We start from the raw sequence: 22326 nt of genomic DNA, 5'->3' as shown, positions 1-22326 counted from the left end.
TAATCAGGCTGTAATCAGGCTGTAATCAGGCTGTAATCAGGCTGTAATCAGGCTGTAGTCAGGCTGTAATCAGGCAGTGATCAGGCTGTAATCAGGCTGTAATCAGGCTGTAATCAGGCTGTAATCAGGCAGTGATCAGGCTGTAATCAGGCTGTAATCAAGCTGTAATCAGGCAGTGATCAGGCTGTAATCAGGCTGTAATCAGGCTGTAGTCAGGCTGTAGTCAGGCTGTAGTCAGGCTATAATCAGGCTGTAATCAGACAGTGATCAGGCTGTAATCAGGCTGTAACCAGGCAGTGATCAGGCTGTAATCAGGCTGTAATCAGGCAGTGATCAGGCTGTAATCAGGCTGTAATCAGGCAGTGATCAGGCTGTAATCAGGCTGTAATCAGGCAGTGATCAGGCTGTAATCAGGCTGTAATCAGGCAGTGATCAGGCTGTAATCAGGCTGTAATCAGGCAGTGATCAGGCTGTAATCAGGCTGTAATCAGGCTGTAATCAGGCAGTGATCAGGCTGTAATCAGGCTGTAATCAGGCAGTGATCAGGCTGTAGTCAGGCTGTAATCAGGCTGTAATCAGGCAGTGATCAGGCTGTAATCAGGCAGTGATCAGGCTGTAATCAGGCTGTAATCAGGCAGTGATCAGGCTGTAATCAGGCTGTAATCAGGCAGTGATCAGGCTGTAATCAGGCTGTAATCAGGCAGTGATCAGGCTGTAATCAGGCAGTGATCAGGCTGTAATCAGGCTGTAATCAGGCAGTGATCAGGCTGTAATCAGGCAGTGATCAGGCTGTAATCAGGCTATAATCAGGCTATAATCAGGCTATAATCAGGCTGTAATCAGGCTATAATCAGGCTGTAGTCAGGCTGTAATCAGGCAGTGATCAGGCTATAATCAGGCTGTAATCAGGCTGTAATCAGGCAGTGATCAGGCTGTAATCAGGCTGTAATCAGGCTGTAATCAGGCTGTAATCAGGCAGTGATCAGGCTGTAATCAGGCTGTAATCAGGCTGTAATCAGGCTGTAATCAGGCTGTAATCAGGCTGTAGTCAGGCTGTAATCAGGCAGTGATCAGGCTGTAATCAGGCTGTAATCAGGCTGTAATCAGGCAGTGATCAGGCTGTAATCAGGCTGTAATCAGGCTGTAATCAGGCAGTGATCAGGCTGTAATCAGGCTGTAATCAGGCTGTAGTCAGGCTGTAGTCAGGCTGTAGTCAGGCTATAATCAGGCTGTAATCAGACAGTGATCAGGCTGTAATCAGGCTGTAACCAGGCTGTAGTCAGGCTGTAGTCAGGCTGTAATCAGGCTGTAATCAGGCTATAATCAGGCTGTAATCAGACAGTGATCAGGCTGTAATCAGGCTGTAATCAGGCAGTGATCAGGCTATAATCAGGCTGTAATCAGGCTGTAATCAGGCAGTGATCAGGCTGTAATCAGGCTGTAATCAGGCTGTAGTCAGGCTGTAGTCAGGCTGTAGTCAGGCTGTAATCAGGCTGTAATCAGGCAGTGATCAGGCAGTGATCAGGCTGTAATCAGGCTGTAATCAGGCAGTGATCAGGCTATAATCAGGCTGTAATCAGGCTGTAGTCAGGCTGTAGTCAGGCTGTAGTCAGGCTATAGTCAGGCTGTAGTCAGGCTGTAATTAGGCTGTAGACAGGCTGTAGTCAGGCTGTAATTAGGCTGTAGACAGGCTGTAGTCAGGCTGTAATTAGGCTGTAGACAGGCTGTAGTAGTATAACAGAGTTGTTTAATTCATAATATTCTGAATTAATAATTCAGAATATTATGAATTAGAGGGAGAACGCTGCAGGCTGTAATCAGGCTGTAATCAGACTGTAGTCAGGCTGTAATCAGACTGTAATCAGACTGTAATCAGTATTATGGGATGTCTGCGTGTGTGTCGGTACCTCCCGGGCCGTCCTCTGCGAGGGCGTCCTGCCCGTCGAGGCGGCGCTGACACTGCAGAGGGAAGCAGGTCTGGATCTGCATCCACAGCTGCTGGTCCACCAGCGTGTTGGTCCGGCTGTTCAGACGAGCCCACGTAGACACTCTCTTCCTGCACAGCGGGCAGCACAGCGTGGCCTTATCCACCGACTCCAGGAAGCACTCCTACAGATATAGATATAGATATAGATATATATATATATTTAATATATTTATCCACCGACACTTAGTGTGTGTGTGTGTGTGTGTGTTACCTTGCAGAAGGTGTGTGTGTGTGTGTGTGTGTGTGTGTGTGTGTCTGTGTGTTACCTTGCAGAAGGTGTGTGTGTGTGTGTGTGTGTGTGTGTGTTACCTTGCAGAAGGTGTGTGTGCAGGGCAGTGTAACCGGCTCAATGAAGATCTCCAGACAGACGGGACAGCGACAGTCGTCCAGAGACAGAGATCCTCCTCTCCTCCTCCTCCCTCCTCTGTCTGACACCGGCGCCATCCTCCTCCTCCTCCTTCTCCTCCTCCTTCTCCTCCTCCTCTCCTCCTCCTTCTCCTCCTCCTCTCCTCCTCCTCTCCTCCTCCTCTCCTCCTCCTCTCCTCCTCCTTCACCTCCTCCTTCTCCTCCTCCTCCTCCTCCTCCTCCTTCTCCTCCTCCTTCTCCTCCTCCTTCTCCTCCTCCTCTCCTCCTCCTTCTCCTCCTCCTCTCCTCCTCCTTCACCTCCTCCTCCTCTCCTCCTCCTCCTCCTCCTTCTCCTCCTTCTTCTCCTCCTCTCCTCCTCTATGGTTGGTCACAGCTCTGTGGGGGGCGGGGAGTCAGTATATCAGCCTGGAGGAGGAACCACAGCGAGCGTCATCATTTCACTGCTGATACCTGGATTCATCTCAGGTAACAGGTGTGTTGTTAAAATGGCTTTCTTCTTCTTCTTCACTTCATCATTTATGCGTTCCTACTGTTCAGGTACATGACACTGTCCTGGTGGACTATTCCTAGTCCTGGTATTCTCGTAAAGTTACGACTTTATTCTCCTAAAGTTACGACTTTATTCTCCTGAAGTTACGACTTTATTCTCGTAAAGTTACGACTTTATTCTCCTAAAGTTACGACTTTATTCTCCTGAAGTTACGACTTTATTCTCGTAAAGTTACGACTTTATTCTCCAAAAGTTACGACTTTATTCTCCTAAAGTTACGACTTTATTCTTCTAAAGTTACGACTTTATTCACCTAAAGTTACGACTTTATTCTCCTAAAGTTACAACTTTAAAGTTATGACTTTATTCTCCTAAAGTTACGAATTTATTCTCCTAAAGTTACGACTTCATTCTGCTAAAGTTACGACTTTAAAGTTACGACTTTATTCTCCTAAAGTTATTACTTTATTCTCGTAAAGTTACGACTTCATTCTGCTAAAGTTACGACTTTAAAGTTACGACTTTATTCTCCTAAAGTTATTACTTTATTCTCCTAAAGTTACGACTTTATTCTCCTAAAGTTACGACTTTATTCTCCAAAAGTTACGACTTTATTCTCGTAAAGTTACGACTTTATTCTCCTAAAGTTACGACTTTATTCTTCTAAAGTTACGACTTTATTCACCTAAAGTTACGACTTTATTCTCCTAAAGTTACGACTTTATTCTCCTAAAGTTACAACTTTAAAGTTATGACTTTATTCTCCTAAAGTTACGACTTTATTCTCCTAAAGTTACGACTTCATTCTGCTAAAGTTACGACTTTAAAGTTACGACTTTATTCTCCTAAAGTTATTACTTTATTCTCGTAAAGTTACGACTTCATTCTGCTAAAGTTACGACTTTAAAGTTACGACTTTATTCTCCTAAAGTTATTACTTTATTCTCCTAAAGTTACGACTTTATTCTCCTAAAGTTACGACTTTATTCTCCTAAAGTTACGACTTCATTCTGCTAAAGTTACGACTTTAAAGTTACGACTTTATTCTCCTAAAGTTATTACTTTATTCTCGTAAAGTTACGACTTCATTCTGCTAAAGTTACGACTTTATTCTCCTAAAGTTATTACTTTATTCTCGTAAAGTTACGACTTTATTCTCCTAAAGTTATTACTTTATTCTCGTAAAGTTACGACTTTATTCTTCTAAAGTTATTACTTTATTCTCCTAAAGTTACGACTTTATTCTTGTAAAGTTACGACTTTATTCTTCTAAAGTTACGACTTTATTCTCGTAAAGTTACGACTTTATTCTCCTAAAGTTACGACTTTATTCTCCTAAAGTTACGACTTTAAAGTTAGGAATTTATTCTCGTAAAGTTACGACTTTAAAGTTAGGAATTTATTCTCGTAAAGTTACGACTTTATTCTCCTAAAGTTACGACTTTATTCTCCTAACGTTACGACTTTATTCTCCTAACGTTACGACTTTATTCTCCTAAAGTTACGACTTTATTCTGCTAACGTTACGACTTTATTCTCCTAAAGTTACGACTTTATTCTGCTAAAGTTACGACTTTAAAGTTACGACTTTATTCTGCTAAAGTTACGACTTTAAAGTTACGACTTTATTCTGCTAAAGTTACGACTTTAAAGTTACGACTTTATTCTGCTAAAGTTACGACTTTAAAGTTACGACTTTATTCTGCTAAAGTTACGACTTTAAAGTTACGACTTTATTCTGCTAAAGTTACGACTTTGAAGTTACGACTTTATTCTGCTAAAGTTACGACTTTAAAGTTACGACTTTATTCTCCTAACGTTACGACTTTATTCTTGAAATCTCTGATTTAGCAGCAGCTGGTTAGCTGTTTACTAGCTGTAGTGATGTAGAGGCTGTGGTACTAATATTACTAGTAGTCATAGTATTACTAGTATTACTAGTACTAGTAGTAGTAGTCATAGTAGTAGTAGTAGTAGTAGTAGTAGTAGTAGTGATAATAGTAACGCGTTACTCACCACAGTAGTCATAGTAGTCACAGTAGTAGTAGTAGTAGTCATAGTAGTACTAGTAGTACTAGTAGTAGTAGTGATAGTAGTAGTAGTAGTAGTGATGATAGTAGTAGTAGTGATAGTAATAGTAGTAGTAGTGATGATAGTAGTAGTAGTGATAGTAGTAGTAGTAGTAGTAGTAGTAGTGATAATAGTAGTAGTGATGATAGTAGTAGTGATGATAGTAGTAGTGATGATAGTAGTAGTAGTAGTGATAATAGTAGTAGTGATGATAGTAGTAGTGATGATAGTAGTGATCAAATCAAATCAAATCAAATCAATTTATTTTTGTATAGCGTCAAATCACAACAGAAGTTATCTCAAGACGCTTTATATGTAGAGCAGGTCTATGACCGTACACCATAGTTTTGAGACCCAACAGGATCCACCAAGCGCACTGTGGCCAGGAAAAACTCCCCGATTACTGGGAAGAAACCTGGAGCAGAACCGGGCGCAGGGCGGGCGGCCATCTGCCGAGACCGGCTGGGGGGATAGATAGATAGAGTGAGAGAGAGAGAGAGAGAGATAGAGAGAGAGATATAGAAGCAGCCACAATAGCAGTCTAGCAGCTGTAATAACTAATACAAGTAGGGCTGATAACACAAAACCAATAGTGGTGGATGGAAAGAGTGATAATACAACTATCGGAAAGCCAGCACTGTCCAGCATCTCTCCTCAGTACGTCCATAGTATGATGATAGTAGTAGTAGTGATGATAGTAGTAGTAGTGATAGTAGTAGTAGTGATGATAATAGTAGTAGTAGTAATAGTAGTAGTGATAATAGTAGTAGTAATAGTGATAGTAATAGTAGTGATGATAATAGTAGTAGTAGTAATAGTAGTAGTGATAATAGTAGTAGTAGTAGTGATAGTAGTAATAGTAGTAGTGATGATAGTAGTAGTGATGATAGTAGTAGTGATAATAGTAGTCGTGATAATAGTAGTACTAGTAGTAGTAGTAATGATAGTAGTAGTAGTGATAATAGTAGTAGTAGTAATAGTAGTAGTGATAATAGTAGTAGTAGTAGTAGTATTGATAGTAGTATTAGTAGTAGTAGTGATAATAGTAGTAGTGATGATAGTAGTAGTGATAATAGTAGTCACAGTAGTAGTAGTAGTAGTGATAGTAGTAGTAGTAGTGACAGTAATAGTAGTGATGATAGTAGTAGTGATAATAGTAGTCACAGTAGTAGTAGTAGTAGTGATAGTAGTAGTAGTAGTGATAGTAGTAGTAGTGATGATAGTAGTAGTAGTGATAATAGTAGTAGTAGATAGTAATAGTAGTGATGATAGTAACGCATTACTCACCGCAGTAGTAGTAGTAATAGTAGTACTAGTAGTAGTAGTAGTGATGATAGTAGTAGTAGTGATGATAGTAGTAGTAGTAGTGATAGTAATAGTAGTGATGATAATAGTAGTAGTAGTAATAGTAGTAGTGATAATAGTAGTCGTAGTAGTGATAGTAATAGTAGTGATGATAATAGTAGTAGTAGTAGTAATAGTAGTAGTGATAATAGTAGTAGTAGTAGTAGTGATAGTAGTAATAGTAGTAGTGATGATAGTAGTAGTGATGATAGTAGTAGTGATAATAGTAGTAGTGATAATAGTAGTCACAGTAGTACTAGCAGTAGTAGTAATGATAGTAGTAGTAGTGATAATAGTAGTAGTAGTAATAGTAGTAGTGATAATAGTAGTAGTAGTAATGATAGTAGTAGTAGTAGTGATAATAGTAGTAGTGATGATAGTAGTAGTGATAATAGTAGTCACAGTAGTAGTAGTAGTAGTGATAGTAGTAGTAGTAGTGATAGTAGTAGTAGTGATGATAGTAGTAGTGATAATAGTAGTCACAGTAGTAGTAGTAGTAGTGATAGTAGTAGTAGTGATGATAGTAGTAGTAGTAATGATAGTAGTAGTAGTAGTGATAATAGTAGTAGTGATGATAGTAGTAGTGATAATAGTAGTCACAGTAGTAGTAGTAGTAGTGATAGTAATAGTAGTGATGATAGTAGTAGTAGTGATAGTAATAGTAGTGATGATAGTAGTAGTAGTAGTGATAGTAGTGATAGTAATAGTGATAGTAGTAGTAGTAGTGATAGTAGTAGTCATAGTAATAGTAGTGATGATAGTAACGCGTTACTCACCGCAGTAGTCATAGTAGTAGTGATGATAATAGTAGTAGTAGTGATGATAATAGTAGTAGTAGTGATAGTAATAGTAGTAGTGATAGTAGTAGTCATAGTAGTAGTAGCAGTGATAGTCATAGTAGTAGTCATAGTAATAGTAGTGATGATAGTAACGCGTTACTCACCGCAGTAGTCATAGTAGTAGTGATGATAATAGTAGTAGTGATAGTAATAGTAGTAGTAGTAGTGATGACAGTAGTAGTAGTAGTGATGATAGTAACGCGTTACTCACCGCAGCTTGTTTATCTGATGAACGTCTGGTACTTCCGGTGATGCTAACGTTAGCTTCAGGCTAACAGCAGCGCTGACCTTTGACCCGCAGCAGACTGATGTTAGCGGAGTTCACCGGAGCCTGATGAGACCTGCTGCTCCCGGAGGTCGGGTTAGGGTTCCGGGTTAGGGTTCTGGGTTTAGTGGGTTTAGTGGGTTTTGTTCTGATCTGCTAACAGACCCGCGGAATCAACGGGTGACTCACTGCGCCTGCGCACTAATCTGTGTTCTTCTTCTGTAGTGTTTAACGGCAGCTTGTTACATTACTGCCATCCTGTGGAGCTGGTTAGAGTTACCTTCATATTCCATCAGTCTGGTTCTGGTTCTGTCTGGTTCTGTCTGGTTCTGCCATCCTGTGGAGCTAGTTAGAGTTACCTTCATATTCCATCAGTCTGGTTCTGGTTCTGTCTGGTTCTGTCTGGTTCTGTCTGGTTCTACCATCCTGTGGAGCTGGTTAGAGTTACCTTCATATTCCATCAGTCTGGTTCTGGTTCTGTCTGGTTCTGCCATCCTGTGGAGCTGGTTAGAGTTACCTTCATATTCCATCAGTCTGGTTCTGGTTCTGTCTGGTTCTGTCTGGTTCTGCCATCCTGTGGAGCTAGTTAGAGTTACCTTCATATTCCATCAGTCTGGTTCTGGTTCTGTCTGGTTCTGTCTGGTTCTGTCTGGTTCTACCATCCTGTGGAGCTGGTTAGAGTTACCTTCATATTCCATCAGTCTGGTTCTGGTTCTGTCTGGTTCTGCCATCCTGTGGAGCTGGTTAGAGTTACCTTCATATTCCATCAGTCTGGTTCTGGTTCTGTCTGGTTCTGTCTGGTTCTGTCTGGTTCTGCCATCCTGTGGAGCTGGTTAGAGTTACCTTCATATTCCATCAGTCTGGTTCTGGTTCTGTCTGGTTCTGTCTGGTTCTGCCATCCTGTGGAGCTGGTTAGAGTTACCTTCATATTCCATCAGTCTGGTTCTGGTTCTGTCTGGTTCTGTCTGGTTCTGTCTGGTTCTGTCTGGTTCTGTCTGGTTCTGTCTGGTACTGCCATCCTGTGGAGCTAGTTAGAGTTACCTTCATATTCCATCAGTCTGGTTCTGGTTCTGTCTGGTTCTGTCTGGTTCTGTCTGGTTCTGTCTGGTTCTGTCTGGTTCTGCCATCCTGTGGAGCTAGTTAGAGTTACCTTCATATTCCATCAGTCTGGTTCTGGTTCTGTCTGGTTCTGTCTGGTTCTGTCTGGTTCTGCCATCCTGTGGAGCTGGTTAGAGTTACCTTCATATTCCATCAGTCTGGTTCTGGTTCTGTCTGGTTCTGTCTGGTTCTGTCTGGTTCTGTCTGGTTCTTCCATCCTGTGGAGCTAGTTAGAGTTACCTTCATATTCCATCAGTCTGGTTCTGGTTCTGTCTGGTTCTGTCTGGTTCTGTCTGGTTCTTCCATCCTGTGGAGCTAGTTAGAGTTACCTTCATATTCCATCAGTCTGGTTCTGGTTCTGTCTGGTTCTGTCTGGTTCTGCCATCCTGTGGAGCTGGTTAGAGTTACCTTCATATTCCATCAGTCTGGTTCTGGTTCTGTCTGGTTCTGTCTGGTTCTGTCTGGTTCTGCCATCCTGTGGAGCTAGTTAGAGTTACCTTCATATTCCATCAGTCTGGTTCTGGTTCTGTCTGGTTCTGTCTGGTTCTGCCATCCTGTGGAGCTGGTTAGAGTTACCTTCATATTCCATCAGTCTGGTTCTGGTTCTGTCTGGTTCTGCCATCCTGTGGAGCTGGTTAGAGTTACCTTCATATTCCATCAGTCTGGTTCTGGTTCTGTCTGGTTCTGTCTGGTTCTGTCTGGTTCTGCCATCCTGTGGAGCTGGTTAGAGTTACCTTCATATTCCATCAGTCTGGTTCTGGTTCTGTCTGGTTCTGTCTGGTTCTGCCATCCTGTGGAGCTGGTTAGAGTTACCTTCATATTCCATCAGTCTGGTTCTGGTTCTGTCTGGTTCTGTCTGGTTCTGTCTGGTTCTGTCTGGTTCTGCCATCCTGTGGAGCTAGTTAGAGTTACCTTCATATTCCATCAGTCTGGTTCTGGTTCTGTCTGGTTCTGTCTGGTTCTGCCATCCTGTGGAGCTGGTTAGAGTTACCTTCATATTCCATCAGTCTGGTTCTGGTTCTGTCTGGTTCTGTCTGGTTCTGCCATCCTGTGGAGCTAGTTAGAGTTACCTTCATATTCCATCAGTCTGGTTCTGGTTCTGTCTGGTTCTGTCTGGTTCTGTCTGGTTCTGTCTGGTTCTGCCATCCTGTGGAGCTAGTTAGAGTTACCTTCATATTCCATCAGTCTGGTTCTGGTTCTGTCTGGTTCTGTCTGGTTCTGTCTGGTTCTGCCATCCTGTGGAGCTGGTTAGAGTTACCTTCATATTCCATCAGTCTGGTTCTGGTTCTGTCTGGTTCTGCCATCCTGTGGAGCTGCTTAGAGTTACCTTCATATTCCATCAGTCTGGTTCTGGTTCTGTCTGGTTCTGTCTGGTTCTGTCTGGTTCTGCCATCCTGTGGAGCTGGTTAGAGTTACCTTCATATTCCATCAGTCTGGTTCTGGTTCTGTCTGGTTCTGTCTGGTTCTGCCATCCTGTGGAGCTGGTTAGAGTTACCTTCATATTCCATCAGTCTGGTTCTGGTTCTGTCTGGTTCTGTCTGGTTCTGTCTGGTTCTGTCTGGTTCTGTCTGGTACTGCCATCCTGTGGAGCTAGTTAGAGTTACCTTCATATTCCATCAGTCTGGTTCTGGTTCTGTCTGGTTCTGTCTGGTTCTGTCTGGTTCTGCCATCCTGTGGAGCTAGTTAGAGTTACCTTCATATTCCATCAGTCTGGTTCTGGTTCTGTCTGGTTCTGTCTGGTTCTGTCTGGTTCTGCCATCCTGTGGAGCTGGTTAGAGTTACCTTCATATTCCATCAGTCTGGTTCTGGTTCTGTCTGGTTCTGTCTGGTTCTGTCTGGTTCTTCCATCCTGTGGAGCTAGTTAGAGTTACCTTCATATTCCATCAGTCTGGTTCTGGTTCTGTCTGGTTCTGTCTGGTTCTGTCTGGTTCTTCCATCCTGTGGAGCTAGTTAGAGTTACCTTCATATTCCATCAGTCTGGTTCTGGTTCTGTCTGGTTCTGTCTGGTTCTGTCTGGTTCTGTCTGGTTCTTCCATCCTGTGGAGCTGGTTAGAGTTACCTTCATATTCCATCAGTCTGGTTCTGGTTCTGTCTGGTTCTGCCATCCTGTGGAGCTGGTTAGAGTTACCTTCATATTCCATCAGTCTGGTTCTGGTTCTGTCTGGTTCTGTCTGGTTCTGTCTGGTTCTGCCATCCTGTGGAGCTGGTTAGAGTTACCTTCATATTCCATCAGTCTGGTTCTGGTTCTGTCTGGTTCTGTCTGGTTCTGTCTGGTTCTGTCTGGTTCTGCCATCCTGTGGAGCTAGTTAGAGTTACCTTCATATTCCATCAGTCTGGTTCTGGTTCTGTCTGGTTCTGTCTGGTTCTGCCATCCTGTGGAGCTAGTTAGAGTTACCTTCATATTCCATCAGTCTGGTTCTGGTTCTGTCTGGTTCTGTCTGGTTCTGTCTGGTTCTGTCTGGTTCTGCCATCCTGTGGAGCTAGTTAGAGTTACCTTCATATTCCATCAGTCTGGTTCTGGTTCTGTCTGGTTCTGTCTGGTACTGCCATCCTGTGGAGCTAGTTAGAGTTACCTTCATATTCCATCAGTCTGGTTCTGGTTCTGTCTGGTTCTGTCTGGTTCTGTCTGGTTCTGCCATCCTGTGGAGCTGGTTAGAGTTACCTTCATATTCCATCAGTCTGGTTCTGGTTCTGTCTGGTTCTGTCTGGTTCTGCCATCCTTTGGAGCTAGTTAGAGTTACCTTCATATTCCATCAGTCTGGTTCTGGTTCTGTCTGGTTCTGTCTGGTTCTGTCTGGTTCTGCCATCCTGTGGAGCTAGTTAGAGTTACCTTCATATTCCATCAGTCTGGTTCTGGTTCTGTCTGGTTCTGTCTGGTTCTGTCTGGTTCTGCCATCCTGTGGAGCTAGTTAGAGTTACCTTCATATTCCATCAGTCTGGTTCTGGTTCTGTCTGGTTCTGTCTGGTTCTGCCATCCTGTGGAGCTAGTTAGAGTTACCTTCATATTCCATCAGTCTGGTTCTGGTTCTGTCTGGTTCTGCCATCCTGTGGAGCTGGTTAGAGTTACCTTCATATTCCATCAGTCTGGTTCTGGTTCTGTCTGGTTCTGTCTGGTTCTGCCATCCTGTGGAGCTAGTTAGAGTTACCTTCATATTCCATCAGTCTGTTTCTGGTTCTGTCTGGTTCTGTCTGGTTCTGTCTGGTTCTGTCTGGTTCTGTCTGGTTCTGTCATCCTGTGGAGCTAGTTAGAGTTACCTTCATATTCCATCAGTCTGGTTCTGGTTCTGTCTGGTTCTGCCATCCTGTGGAGCTGGTTAGAGTTACCTTCATATTCCATCAGTCTGGTTCTGGTTCTGTCTGGTTCTGTCTGGTTCTGCCATCCTGTGGAGCTAGTTAGAGTTACCTTCATATTCCATCAGTCTGGTTCTGGTTCTGTCTGGTTCTGTCTGGTTCTGTCTGGTTCTGCCATCCTGTGGAGCTGGTTAGAGTTACCTTCATATTCCATCAGTCTGGTTCAGGTTCTGTCTGGTTCTGTCTGGTTCTGCCATCCTTTGGAGCTAGTTAGAGTTACCTTCATATTCCATCAGTCTGGTTCTGGTTCTGTCTGGTTCTGTCTGGTTCTGTCTGGTTCTGCCATCCTGTGGAGCTAGTTAGAGTTACCTTCATATTCCATCAGTCTGGTTCTGGTTCTGTCTGGTTCTGTCTGGTTCTGTCTGGTTCTGCCATCCTGTGGAGCTAGTTAGAGTTACCTTCATATTCCATCAGTCTGGTTCTGGTTCTGTCTGGTTCTGTCCTGTCTGCCATCCTGTGGAGCTAGTTAGAGTTACCTTCATATTCCATCAGTCTGGTTCTGGTTTTGTTTTCGGTCTGGGTTCTGCCATCCTGTGGAGCAAGGTTAGAGTTACCTTCATATTCCATCACACGTCTGTTCTGTTCTCTGTCTGTTCAATGGTTCTGCCATCCTGTGTAGACTAGTTAAGTTACCTTCATATTCCCATACCCCCTCTGTCTGGTTCTGTCTGGTTCTGTCTGGTTCTGTCTGGTTCTGTCATCCTGTGGAGCTAGTTAGAGTTACCTTCATAATCCATCAGTCTGGTTCTGGTTCTGTCTGGTTCTGCCATCCTGTGGAGCTGGTTAGAGTTACCTTCATATTCCATCAGTCTGGTTCTGGTTCTGTCTGGTTCTGTCTGGTTCTGCCATCCTGTGGAGCTAGTTAGAGTTACCTTCATATTCCATCAGTCTGGTTCTGGTTCTGTCTGGTTCTGTTACCTTCATATTCCATCAGTCTGGTTCTGGTTCTGTCTGGTTCTGTCTGGTTCTGCCATCCTGTGGAGCTGGTTAGAGTTACCTTCATATTCCAATCAGTCTGGTTCTGGTTCTGTCTGGTTCTGTCTGGTTCTGCCATCCTGTGGAGCTAGTTAGAGTTACCTTCATATTCCATCAGTCTGGTTCTGTCTGGTTCTGCCATCCTGTGGAGCTAGTTAGAGTTACCTTCATATTCCATCAGTCTGGTTCTGGTTCTGTCTGGTTCTGCCATCCTGTGGAGCTGGTTAGAGTTACCTTCATATTCCATCAGTCTGGTTCTGGTTCTGTCTGGTTCTGTCTGGTTCTGTCTGGTTCTGTCTGGTTCTGCCATCCTGTGGAGCTAGTTAGAGTTACCTTCATATTCCATCAGTCTGGTTCTGGTTCTGTCTGGTTCTGTCTGGTACTGCCATCCTGTGGAGCTAGTTAGAGTTACCTTCATATTCCATCAGTCTGGTTCTGGTTCTGTCTGGTTCTGTCTGGTTCTGTCTGGTTCTGCCATCCTGTGGAGCTGGTTAGAGTTACCTTCATATTCCATCAGTCTGGTTCTGGTTCTGTCTGGTTCTGTCTGGTTCTGCCATCCTTTGGAGCTAGTTAGAGTTACCTTCATATTCCATCAGTCTGGTTCTGGTTCTGTCTGGTTCTGTCTGGTTCTGTCTGGTTCTGCCATCCTGTGGAGCTAGTTAGAGTTACCTTCATATTCCATCAGTCTGGTTCTGGTTCTGTCTGGTTCTGTCTGGTTCTGTCTGGTTCTGCCATCCTGTGGAGCTAGTTAGAGTTACCTTCATATTCCATCAGTCTGGTTCTGGTTCTGTCTGGTTCTGTCTGGTTCTGCCATCCTGTGGAGCTAGTTAGAGTTACCTTCATATTCCATCAGTCTGGTTCTGGTTCTGTCTGGTTCTGCCATCCTGTGGAGCTGGTTAGAGTTACCTTCATATTCCATCAGTCTGGTTCTGGTTCTGTCTGGTTCTGTCTGGTTCTGCCATCCTGTGGAGCTAGTTAGAGTTACCTTCATATTCCATCAGTCTGTTTCTGGTTCTGTCTGGTTCTGTCTGGTTCTGTCTGGTTCTGTCTGGTTCTGTCATCCTGTGGAGCTAGTTAGAGTTACCTTCATATTCCATCAGTCTGGTTCTGGTTCTGTCTGGTTCTGCCATCCTGTGGAGCTGGTTAGAGTTACCTTCATATTCCATCAGTCTGGTTCTGGTTCTGTCTGGTTCTGTCTGGTTCTGCCATCCTGTGGAGCTAGTTAGAGTTACCTTCATATTCCATCAGTCTGGTTCTGGTTCTGTCTGGTTCTGTCTGGTTCTGTCTGGTTCTGCCATCCTGTGGAGCTGGTTAGAGTTACCTTCATATTCCATCAGTCTGGTTCTGGTTCTGTCTGGTTCTGTCTGGTTCTGCCATCCTTTGGAGCTAGTTAGAGTTACCTTCATATTCCATCAGTCTGGTTCTGGTTCTGTCTGGTTCTGTCTGGTTCTGTCTGGTTCTGCCATCCTGTGGAGCTAGTTAGAGTTACCTTCATATTCCATCAGTCTGGTTCTGGTTCTGTCTGGTTCTGTCTGGTTCTGTCTGGTTCTGCCATCCTGTGGAGCTAGTTAGAGTTACCTTCATATTCCATCAGTCTGGTTCTGGTTCTGTCTGGTTCTGTCTGGTTCTGCCATCCTGTGGAGCTAGTTAGAGTTACCTTCATATTCCATCAGTCTGGTTCTGGTTCTGTCTGGTTCTGCCATCCTGTGGAGCTGGTTAGAGTTACCTTCATATTCCATCAGTCTGGTTCTGGTTCTGTCTGGTTCTGTCTGGTTCTGCCATCCTGTGGAGCTAGTTAGAGTTACCTTCATATTCCATCAGTCTGTTTCTGGTTCTGTCTGGTTCTGTCTGGTTCTGTCTGGTTCTGTCTGGTTCTGTCATCCTGTGGAGCTAGTTAGAGTTACCTTCATATTCCATCAGTCTGGTTCTGGTTCTGTCTGGTTCTGCCATCCTGTGGAGCTGGTTAGAGTTACCTTCATATTCCATCAGTCTGGTTCTGGTTCTGTCTGGTTCTGTCTGGTTCTGTCTGGTTCTGCCATCCTGTGGAGCTAGTTAGAGTTACCTTCATATTCCATCAGTCTGGTTCTGGTTCTGTCTGGTTCTGCCATCCTGTGGAGCTGGTTAGAGTTACCTTCATATTCCATCAGTCTGGTTCTGGTTCTGTATGGTTCTGTCTGGTTCTGTCTGGTTCTGCCATCCTGTGGAGCTAGTTAGAGTTACCTTCATATTCCATCAGTCTGGTTCTGGTTCTGTCTGGTTCTGTCTGGTTCTGCCATCCTGTGGAGCTAGTTAGAGTTACCTTCATATTCCATCAGTCTGGTTCTGGTTCTGTCTGGTTCTGTCTGGTTCTGTCTGGTTCTGCCATCCTGTGGAGCTAGTTAGAGTTACCTTCATATTCCATCAGTCTGGTTCTGGTTCTGTCTGGTTCTGTCTGGTTCTGCCATCCTGTGGAGCTAGTTAGAGTTACCTTCATATTCCATCAGTCTGGTTCTGGTTCTGTCTGGTTCTGTCTGGTTCTGCCATCCTGTGGAGCTAGTTAGAGTTACCTTCATATTCCATCAGTCTGGTTCTGGTTCTGTCTGGTTCTGTCTGGTTCTGTCTGGTTCTGTCTGGTTCTGCCATCCTGTGGAGCTAGTTAGAGTTACCTTCATATTCCATCAGTCTGGTTCTGGTTCTGTCTGGTTCTGTCTGGTTCTGCCATCCTGTGGAGCTAGTTAGAGTTACCTTCATATTCCATCAGTCTGGTTCTGGTTCTGTCTGGTTCTGTCTGGTTCTGTCTGGTTCTGTCTGGTTCTGCCATCCTGTGGAGCTAGTTAGAGTTACCTTCATATTCCATCAGTCTGGTTCTGGTTCTGTCTGGTTCTGTCTGGTACTGCCATCCTGTGGAGCTAGTTAGAGTTACCTTCATATTCCATCAGTCTGGTTCTGGTTCTGTCTGGTTCTGTCTGGTTCTGTCTGGTTCTGCCATCCTGTGGAGCTGGTTAGAGTTACCTTCATATTCCATCAGTCTGGTTCTGGTTCTGTCTGGTTCTGTCTGGTTCTGCCATCCTTTGGAGCTAGTTAGAGTTACCTTCATATTCCATCAGTCTGGTTCTGGTTCTGTCTGGTTCTGTCTGGTTCTGTCTGGTTCTTGGTTCTGTCCTGGTTCTGTCTGGTTCTGTCTGGTTCTGCCATCCTGTGGAGCTAGTTAGAGTTACCTTCATATTCCATCAGTCTGGTTCTGGTTCTGTCTGGTTCTGTCTGGTTCTGTCTGGTTCTGCCATCCTGTGGAGCTAGTTAGAGTTACCTTCATATTCCATCAGTCTGGTTTCTGGTTCTGTCTGGTTCTGTCTGGTTCTGCCATCCTGTGGAGCTAGTTAGAGTTACCTTCATATTCCATCAGTCTGGTTCTGGTTCTGTCTGGTTCTGCCATCCTGTGGAGCTGGTTAGAGTTACCTTCATATTCCATCAGTCTGGTTCTGGTTCTGTCTGGTTCTGTCTGGTTCTGCCATCCTGTGGAGCTAGTTAGAGTTACCTCATATTCCATCAGTCTGTTTCTGGTTCTGTCTGGTTCTGTCTGGTTCTGTCTGGTTCTGTCTGGTTCTGTCATCCTGTGGAGCTAGTTAGAGTTACCTTCATATTCCATCAGTCTGGTTCTGGTTCTGTCTGTTTCTGCCATCCTGTGGAGCTGGTTAGAGTTACCTTCATATTCCATCAGTCTGGTTCTGGTTCTGTCTGGTTCTGTCTGGTTCTGCCATCCTGTGGAGCTAGTTAGAGTTACCTTCATATTCCATCAGTCTGGTTCTGGTTCTGTCTGGTTCTGTCTGGTTCTGTCTGGTTCTGCCATCCTTTGGAGCTAGTTAGAGTTACCTTCATATTCCATCAGTCTGGTTCTGGTTCTGTCTGGTTCTGTCTGGTTCTGTCTGGTTCTGCCATCCTGTGGAGCTAGTTAGAGTTACCTTCATATTCCATCAGTCTGGTTCTGGTTCTGTCTGGTTCTGTCTGGTTCTGCCATCCTGTGGAGCTAGTTAGAGTTACCTTCATATTCCATCAGTCTGGTTCTGGTTCTGTCTGGTTCTGCCATCCTGTGGAGCTGGTTAGAGTTACCTTCATATTCCATCAGTCTGGTTCTGGTTCTGTCTGGTTCTGTCTGGTTCTGCCATCCTGTGGAGCTAGTTAGAGTTACCTTCATATTCCATCAGTCTGGTTCTGGTTCTGTCTGGTTCTGTCTGGTTCTGTCTGGTTCTGTCTGGTTCTGTCATCCTGTGGAGCTAGTTAGAGTTACCTTCATATTCCATCAGTCTGGTTCTGGTTCTGTCTGGTTCTGCCATCCTGTGGAGCTGGTTAGAGTTACCTTCATATTCCATCAGTCTGGTTCTGGTTCTGTCTGGTTCTGTCTGGTTCTGCCATCCTGTGGAGCTAGTTAGAGTTACCTTCATATTCCATCAGTCTGGTTCTGGTTCTGTCTGGTTCTGTCTGGTTCTGTCTGGTTCTGTCTGGTTCTGCCATCCTGTGGAGCTAGGTTAGAGTTACCTTCATATTCCATCAGTCTGGTTCTGGTTCTGTCTGGTTCTGTCTGGTTCTGCCATCCTGTGGAGCTGGTTAGAGTTACCTTCATATTCCATCAGCCTGTTATGGGTTCTGTTCTGGTTCTGTTTCTGGTTCTGCCATCCTGTGGAGCTAGTTAGAGTTACCTTCATATTCCATCAGTCTGGTTCTGGTTCCTGTCTGGTTCTGCCATCCTGTGGAGCTTGGTTAGAGTTACCTTCATATTCCATCAGTCTGGTTCTGGTTCTGTCTGGTTCTGGCCTGGTTCTGTGCCCATCCTGTGGAGCTAGTTAGAGTTACCTTCATATTCCATCAGTCTGGTTCTGGTTCTGTCTGGTTCTGTCTGGTTCTCCATCCTGTGGAGCTAGTTAGAGTTACCTTCATATTCCATCAGTCTGGTTCTGGTTCTGTCTGGTTCTGTCTGGTTCTGCCATCCTGTGGAGCTAGTTAGAGTTACCTTCATATTCCATCAGTCTGGTTCTGGTTCTGTCTGGTTCTGTCTGGTTCTGCCATCCTGTGGAGCTAGTTAGAGTTACCTTCATATTCCATCAGTCTGGTTCTGTCTTGTTCTGTCTGGTTCTGTCTGGTTCTGCCATCCTGTGGAGCTAGTTAGAGTTACCTTCATATTCCATCAGTCTTCTGGTTCTGTCTGGTTCTGTCTGGTTCTGTCTGGTTCTGTCTGGTTCTGTCTGGTTCTGCCATCCTGTGGAGCTAGTTAGAGTTACCTTCATATTCCATCAGTCTGGTTCTGGTTCTGTCTGGTTCTGTCTGGTACTGCCATCCTGTGGAGCTAGTTAGAGTTACCTTCATATTCCATCAGTCTGGTTCTGGGGTTCTGTCTGGTTCTGTCCTGGTTCTGGCCATCCTGTGGGAGTTACCTTCATATTCCATCAGTCTGGTTCTGGTTCTGTCTGGTTCTGTCTGGTTCTGTCTGGTTCTGCCATCCTGTGGAGCTGGTTAGAGTTACCTTCATATTCCATCAGTCTGGTTCTGGTTCTGTCTGGTTCTGTCTGGTTCTGCCATCCTGTGGAGCTAGTTAGAGTTACCTTCATATTCCATCAGTCTGGTTCTGGTTCTGTCTGGTTCTGTCTGGTTCTGTCTGGTTCTGCCATCCTGTGGAGCTAGTTAGAGTTACCTTCATATTCCATCAGTCTGGTTCTGGTTCTGTCTGGTTCTGTCTGGTTCTGTCTGGTTCTGTCTGGTTCTGCCATCCTGTGGAGCTAGTTAGAGTTACCTTCATATTCCATCAGTCTGGTTCTGGTTCTGTCTGGTTCTGTCTGGTTCTGCCATCCTGTGGAGCTAGTTAGAGTTACCTTCATATTCCATCAGTCTGGTTCTGGTTCTGTCTGGTTCTGCATCCTGTGAGTGGTTTAGGTCTGTCTGGTTCTGTCTGGTTCTGTCTGGTTCTGCCATCCTGTGGAGCTAGTTAGAGTTACCTTCATATTCCATCAGTCTGGTTCTGGTTCTGTCTGGTTCTGTCTGGTCTGGTCGTCATCCTGTGGAGCTAGTTAGAGTTACCTTCATATTCCATCAGTCTGGTTCTGGTTCTGTCTGGTTCTGTCTGGTTCTGTCTGGTTCTGCCATCCTGTGGAGCTGGTTAGAGTTACCTTCATATTCCATCAGTCTGGTTCTGGTTCTGTCTGGTTCTGTCTGGTTCTGCCATCCTTTGGAGCTAGTTAGAGTTACCTTCATATTCCATCAGTCTGGTTCTGGTTCTGTCTGGTTCTGTCTGGTTCTGTCTGGTTCTGCCATCCTGTGGAGCTAGTTAGAGTTACCTTCATATTCCATCAGTCTGGTTCTGGTTCTGTCTGGTTCTGCCATCCTGTGGAGCTAGTTAGAGTTACCTTCATATTCCATCAGTCTGGTTCTGGTTCTGTCTGGTTCTGTCTGGTTCTGCCATCCTGTGGAGCTAGTTAGAGTTACCTTCATATTCCATCAGTCTGGTTCTGGTTCTGTCTGGTTCTGCCATCCTGTGGAGCTGGTTAGAGTTACCTTCATATTCCATCAGTCTGGTTCTGGTTCTGTCTGGTTCTGTCTGGTTCTGCCATCCTGTGGAGCTAGTTAGAGTTACCTTCATATTCCATCAGTCTGTTTCTGGTTCTGTCTGGTTCTGTCTGGTTCTGTCTGGTTCTGTCTGGTTCTGTCATCCTGTGGAGCTAGTTAGAGTTACCTTCATATTCCATCAGTCTGGTTCTGGTTCTGTCTGTTTCTGCCATCCTGTGGAGCTGGTTAGAGTTACCTTCATATTCCATCAGTCTGGTTCTGGTTCTGTCTGGTTCTGTCTGGTTCTGCCATCCTGTGGAGCTAGTTAGAGTTACCTTCATATTCCATCAGTCTGGTTCTGGTTCTGTCTGGTTCTGTCTGGTTCTGTCTGGTTCTGCCATCCTTTGGAGCTAGTTAGAGTTACCTTCATATTCCATCAGTCTGGTTCTGGTTCTGTCTGGTTCTGTCTGGTTCTGTCTGGTTCTGCCATCCTGTGGAGCTAGTTAGAGTTACCTTCATATTCCATCAGTCTGGTTCTGGTTCTGTCTGGTTCTGTCTGGTTCTGTCTGGTTCTGCCATCCTGTGGAGCTAGTTAGAGTTACCTTCATATTCCATCAGTCTGGTTCTGGTTCTGTCTGGTTCTGTCTGGTTCTGCCATCCTGTGGAGCTAGTTAGAGTTACCTTCATATTCCATCAGTCTGGTTCTGGTTCTGTCTGGTTCTGCCATCCTGTGGAGCTGGTTAGAGTTACCTTCATATTCCATCAGTCTGGTTCTGGTTCTGTCTGGTTCTGTCTGGTTCTGCCATCCTGTGGAGCTAGTTAGAGTTACCTTCATATTCCATCAGTCTGTTTCTGGTTCTGTCTGGTTCTGTCTGGTTCTGTCTGGTTCTGTCTGGTTCTGTCATCCTGTGGAGCTAGTTAGAGTTACCTTCATATTCCATCAGTCTGGTTCTGGTTCTGTCTGGTTCTGCCATCCTGTGGAGCTGGTTAGAGTTACCTTCATATTCCATCAGTCTGGTTCTGGTTCTGTCTGGTTCTGTCTGGTTCTGCCATCCTGTGGAGCTAGTTAGAGTTACCTTCATATTCCATCAGTCTGGTTCTGGTTCTGTCTGGTTCTGTCTGGTTCTGTCTGGTTCTGTCTGGTTCTGCCATCCTGTGGAGCTAGTTAGAGTTACCTTCATATTCCATCAGTCTGGTTCTGGTTCTGTCTGGTTCTGTCTGGTTCTGCCATCCTGTGGAGCTGGTTAGAGTTACCTTCATATTCCATCAGTCTGGTTCTGGTTCTGTCTGGTTCTGTCTGGTTCTGCCATCCTGTGGAGCTAGTTAGAGTTACCTTCATATTCCATCAGTCTGGTTCTGGTTCTGTCTGGTTCTGCCATCCTGTGGAGCTGGTTAGAGTTACCTTCATATTCCATCAGTCTGGTTCTGGTTCTGTATGGTTCTGTCTGGTTCTGTCTGGTTCTGCCATCCTGTGGAGCTAGTTAGAGTTACCTTCATATTCCATCAGTCTGGTTCTGGTTCTGTCTGGTTCTGTCTGGTTCTGCCATCCTGTGGAGCTAGTTAGAGTTACCTTCATATTCCATCAGTCTGGTTCTGGTTCTGTCTGGTTCTGTCTGGTTCTGTCTGGTTCTGTCTGGTTCTGCCATCCTGTGGAGCTAGTTAGAGTTACCTTCATATTCCATCAGTCTGGTTCTGGTTCTGTCTGGTTCTGTCTGGTTCTGCCATCCTGTGGAGCTAGTTAGAGTTACCTTCATATTCCATCAGTCTGGTTCTGGTTCTGTCTGGTTCTGTCTGGTTCTGCCATCCTGTGGAGCTATTTAGAGTTACCTTCATATTCCATCAGTCTGGTTCTGGTTCTGTCTGGTTCTGCCATCCTGTGGAGCTGGTTAGAGTTACCTTCATATTCCATCAGTCTGGTTCTGGTTCTGTCTGGTTCTGTCTGGTTCTGCCATCCTGTGGAGCTAGTTAGAGTTACCTTCATATTCCATCAGTCTGTTTCTGGTTCTGTCTGGTTCTGTCTGGTTCTGTCTGGTTCTGTCATCCTGTGGAGCTAGTTAGAGTTACCTTCATATTCCATCAGTCTGGTTCTGGTTCTGTCTGGTTCTGCCATCCTGTGGAGCTGGTTAGAGTTACTTTCATATTCCATCAGTCTGGTTCTGGTTCTGTCTGGTTCTGCCATCCTGTGGAGCTAGTTAGAGTTACCTTCATATTCCATCAGTCTGGTTCTGGTTCTGTCTGGTTCTGTCTGGTTCTGTCTGGTTCTGTCTGGTTCTGCCATCCTGTGGAGCTAGTTAGAGTTACCTTCATATTCCATCAGTCTGGTTCTGGTTCTGTCTGGTTCTGTCTGGTTCTGCCATCCTGTGGAGCTGGTTAGAGTTACCTTCATATTCCATCAGTCTGGTTCTGGTTCTGTCTGGTTCTGTCTGGTTCTGCCATCCTGTGGAGCTAGTTAGAGTTACCTTCATATTCCATCAGTCTGGTTCTGTCTGGTTCTGCCATCCTGTGGAGCTAGTTAGAGTTACCTTCATATTCCATCAGTCTGGTTCTGGTTCTGTCTGGTTCTGCCATCCTGTGGAGCTGGTTAGAGTTACCTTCATATTCCATCAGTCTGGTTCTGGTTCTGTATGGTTCTGTCTGGTTCTGTCTGGTTCTGCCATCCTGTGGAGCTAGTTAGAGTTACCTTCATAATCCATCAGTCTGGTTCTGGTTCTGTCTGGTTCTGTCTGGTTCTGCCATCCTGTGGAGCTAGTTAGAGTTACCTTCATATTCCATCAGTCTGGTTCTGGTTCTGTCTGGTTCTGTCTGGTTCTGTCTGGTTCTGCCATCCTGTGGAGCTAGTTAGAGTTACCTTCATATTCCATCAGTCTGGTTCTGGTTCTGTCTGGTTCTGTCTGGTTCTGTCTGGTTCTGCCATCCTGTGGAGCTGGTTAGAGTTACCTTCATATTCCATCAGTCTGGTTCTGGTTCTGTCTGGTTCTGTCTGGTTCTGCCATCCTGTGGAGCTGGTTAGAGTTACCTTCATATTCCATCA

At 44.7% G+C, this 22326-nt stretch overlaps 1 protein-coding gene across 3 annotated transcripts in view; it reads right to left on the bottom strand.

Annotated features, from left to right (window-relative positions):
• rnf168 (ring finger protein 168) overlaps positions 1 to 7653 on the bottom strand; it is a 17971-nt gene extending 10318 nt beyond the window's left edge. Inside the window, exons 1-4 of one of the 3 annotated variants that reach the window (XM_074628569.1) lie at positions 7308 to 7653; positions 2651 to 2728; positions 2297 to 2485; positions 1908 to 2109 (exon numbers count right to left, since the gene is read on the bottom strand). In XM_074628569.1, coding sequence (XP_074484670.1) covers positions 1908 to 2109; positions 2297 to 2431 — 337 coding nt within the window. In that variant the 5' untranslated portion in view covers positions 2432 to 2485; positions 2651 to 2728; positions 7308 to 7653. Of the gene's footprint in view, positions 1 to 1907; positions 2110 to 2296; positions 2619 to 2650; positions 2771 to 7307 lie in introns of those variants that run through there. The other 2 variants (XM_074628572.1, XM_074628571.1) reach the window with 2 other exon arrangements.
• Positions 7654 to 22326: the final 14673 nt, after the last annotated feature.

The sequence above is a fragment of the Sebastes fasciatus genome, unplaced genomic scaffold (genome assembly GCF_043250625.1).
Source record: "Sebastes fasciatus isolate fSebFas1 unplaced genomic scaffold, fSebFas1.pri Scaffold_52, whole genome shotgun sequence".
In the NCBI taxonomy this organism is placed as follows: domain Eukaryota; kingdom Metazoa; phylum Chordata; class Actinopteri; order Perciformes; family Sebastidae; genus Sebastes; species Sebastes fasciatus.
The sequence above is the reverse complement of the archived record's forward strand: the minus strand, read 5'-3'. Positions and strand labels throughout refer to the sequence as shown.